General features: G+C 59.8%; 1 protein-coding gene across 1 annotated transcript in view; it reads left to right on the top strand.

Moving 5' to 3' along the window:
* LRRN2 (leucine rich repeat neuronal 2) overlaps positions 1-3,337 on the top strand; it is a 33,784-nt gene extending 30,447 nt beyond the window's left edge. The window contains exon 2 of the mRNA XM_026864246.1: positions 896-3,337. Within this exon, the coding sequence (XP_026720047.1) occupies positions 1,197-3,287 (2,091 nt within the window). The 5' untranslated portion in view covers positions 896-1,196 and the 3' untranslated portion in view covers positions 3,288-3,337. The remainder of the gene's footprint in view (positions 1-895) is intronic.

Raw genomic sequence — 3,337 nt, 5'->3', positions numbered from 1 at the left:
GGGGGGGGGGGGGGGGTCACCCCCACCCAGCCCCTTGCCAGGCACCCCACTGAGGAACCCCGGACCCCTCTTCCCTGGAGAGTGTGCAGGGCAAGGGGGCAAAGCCAGGGTAACAGCCAGCATGGAGGGGGTTAAGGGGCTTCTGCACTCCCCCAGGAGCTTCTAATGAGCCCGGTCAGGGTTTCCTGCTCCCAGGAAATTGCCCCCACCTTGGGCCAGTGCTTTAAAAGGAGTTGGGGTGAGAGGAGGGTGTTTAGCCTCGAGGGGAGGTTTGGGTAGGGGGTCTTGTGGCTGCTCCGAGTGCTGCAGGGGCATGTGTTTGCTCGTGTACTGCTCTTTCCCTAAAAGTTTGACTTTCTGCTCAGCATCAGCCCTCTGGGCTAGCAGCCCCCCTCACTGTTGGTTACTTTAACCCTCGAGACCCAAGTTTGGGTGGAGGTAGGTGTGCTCACTGCTGGTGGAGGAATAAAGGAGAAGAAATAGCTCTGGGATAAGCTGTCCCAGTGCCAAGCAAAGTGAGCTCTGAGCTGGCGGTCCCTGAGCTGCTAGAGATGCCAAAACCAGGTCTGTGCCTGGGGGTACGTTTCCTCCATAAGCCCACCGAGATAAAACATGTTAGGGGTCTGCGAATGGGGCTGGGAGCTCCTCGACGTGGGCACTGGTGGCCCTGAGCAGGACAAAACCTCTCTCAAAACCTCTGGGATGAGAGGGCACCGTTAGTGCTCTGGATATAAACCAGATTAAATGGAGACGTTGGTCTGTCTTGAAGTTGGGCGCGGTGCTGGGGGTCCCATGGATGGGGCTTTGCCTCCCCAGCCTGTTTATTCTCTCTGACATTTGTTCACCACGTGCGTGAGGTCTCCTCTAATACAACTTCTCATCTGGCCTCTTTCAGGAATGGCCTTGAGGAGGAACCTGAAACATGCAGCAGCCGAGTGCAAAAATGAATCATTTGGGGAGGAGGAAAAGGCGAAGCTCTGACTGAAGGCGCCGGCCCTGGTTGCGGGTGTTATGTGCTCTCGGCAGGGGGGGGCAGGCAGGGCAGCCGGCAGCAGGGGCTGATCCGTGCCAGGAGCTCGCATGGAGCATCTTTGCCCGTGGATGCTGTCCCCACCCGGCTGTCGCCCCATGCCCGGCTCCGGGTGCGCCTTGTGAACCTTTCCTGCCTGGGAGGAAGCTGGTCCCACCAGCCGAAAATGAGACGCTTCCAAACCAGCTCGCTTCTGCTCTGCGTGGTGGCCGCCACCGCCATCCCCATCGTGCCCTGGAAGGTCAAATGCCCCCCACAGTGTGTCTGCCAGATCCGGCCGTGGTACACCCCCCGCTCGGTGTACCGGGAGGCTGCCACGGTGGACTGCAATGACTTGTTCATCTCTGCCGTGCCCGAAGACCTGCCGGAGGGGACCCAGACCCTGCTCTTGCAAAGCAACAATATCGCCAGACTGGAGCAGAGCGAGCTGGACTATCTCAGAAACCTCTCGGAGCTGGACCTTTCTCAGAACAGCTTCTCTGATGTCTGGGACTTTGGTCTGAAGAGCATGCCCCAGCTGCTCAGCCTGCATCTGGAGGAGAACCAGCTTTCTGAGCTGCCCGACGGCAGCTTCCCTGGGCTGGGAAACCTGCAGGAGCTCTACCTGAACCACAACCAGCTCCGCAGGATTGCTCCCCACGCCTTCTCTGGCCTCGGCAGCCTGCTGCGCCTCCACCTCAACTCCAACCTGCTGAGGACAGTCGACAGTCGCTGGTTCCAGATGCTCCCCAGCCTGGAGATCCTCATGATCGGAGGCAACAGGGTGGATGCGATCTTGGATATGAATTTCAGGCCCCTGACAAACCTACGGAGTTTGGTTTTGGCTGGGATGAACCTGAGGGAGATCTCAGACTATGCGCTGGAAGGGCTGCGGAGCCTGGAGAGCCTCTCTTTCTATGACAACAAGCTCATGAATGTCCCCAAGCGGGCACTGCAACAAGTTCCTGGCCTCAAGTTCCTGGATCTGAACAAAAACCCATTGCAGAGGGTCAAGCAAAGTGACTTCACGAACATGTTGCACCTCAAGGAGCTGGGGCTCAACAACATGGAGGAGCTGGTGTCCATAGACCAGTTTGCCTTGATCAACCTCCCCGAGCTGACCAAGCTAGACGTGACCAACAATCCCAAGCTGTCCTTTATCCACCCCAACGCATTCCACCACCTTCCCCAACTGGAAACCCTCATGCTCAACAACAACGCCCTAAGTGCCTTGCATAAGCAGACGGTTGAGTCCCTGCCCAACCTGCAGGAGATCAGCATCCACAGCAACCCCATCCGCTGCGACTGTGTCATCCGCTGGGTCAACAGCACCGAAAACCACATTCGCTTCATCGAACCCCAGTCCACGCTCTGCGCCGAGCCCCCCGACCTCAAGAGGAGGCACATTCGGGATGTCCCCTTCCGGGAGATGACAGATCGCTGCCTGCCTCTCATCTCCACCAAGAGCTTCCCCTCCCACTTAGAGGTGGCGGACGGTGACAATGTCTCTTTGCACTGCCGCGCTCTGGCGGAGCCAGACCCGGAGATCTACTGGGTCACTCCTTCCGGGGTGAAGCTGATCCCCTACGCGGAAGATGGGCGGTACAAGGTGCACACCGAAGGGACGCTGGAGATTCACGGGATCTCGGCGCGGGAGGCTGGGCTGTACACCTGCGTGGCTCACAACCTCCTCGGGGCAGACACCAAGAGCGTCAGCATGACGGTCAACCACTCCTTCCCATTCAGCGAGGACAGCCTGGAGCTGGTGGTGGCGGACGTCCAGGCCTACCACATCCTGGTTGCCTGGAAGCCGCATCTCAACACCGTCTCCTCCAACCTCACCTGGTCCAGCTTCTTGCTTAGCTCCAACCTGGACATGACCAACGTGGCCCGGATCCCCATGGGGACCCACACATACAACATCACCCGGCTCCACCAGGACACGGAGTACTGGGCTTGCCTCCACGTGGCCTTTGTAGACTTGCAGGCCAAGGTGGCTTGTGTGAACACCAGGACTAAAGAGGCTGCCCACCGCTACTGGCTCCTGGAGGGCCGGCAGAGCCTCCTGCCAGTGTTGGTCCTCTGCCTCCTGCTCCTTGCTGCCAGCCTCGTAGCTCGCTACAGCATCGGGGCAGAGCCCAGGAGGGCCGGGGAGCTGCTCCGGGGGGCCACGGCCGTGCGCGTGGTCTATCCCCCCCTCGCCCAGCCCTGGGCTCGGGGGCAGCGTGGGGGGCAGCTCCTGGCTGTGGAGGTGCAAGCTGCCCCCCTGGACTGCTGAAGGCTGATGCACTGGTGGGGCTGACAGTGGGGAGGGAGAAACTATTTTTT

Source organism: Athene cunicularia, assembly GCF_003259725.1.
Source record: "Athene cunicularia isolate RWA chromosome 26 unlocalized genomic scaffold, athCun1 chr26_part1, whole genome shotgun sequence".
In the NCBI taxonomy this organism is placed as follows: Eukaryota; Metazoa; Chordata; class Aves; order Strigiformes; family Strigidae; genus Athene; species Athene cunicularia.
The sequence above is the reverse complement of the archived record's forward strand: the minus strand, read 5'-3'. Positions and strand labels throughout refer to the sequence as shown.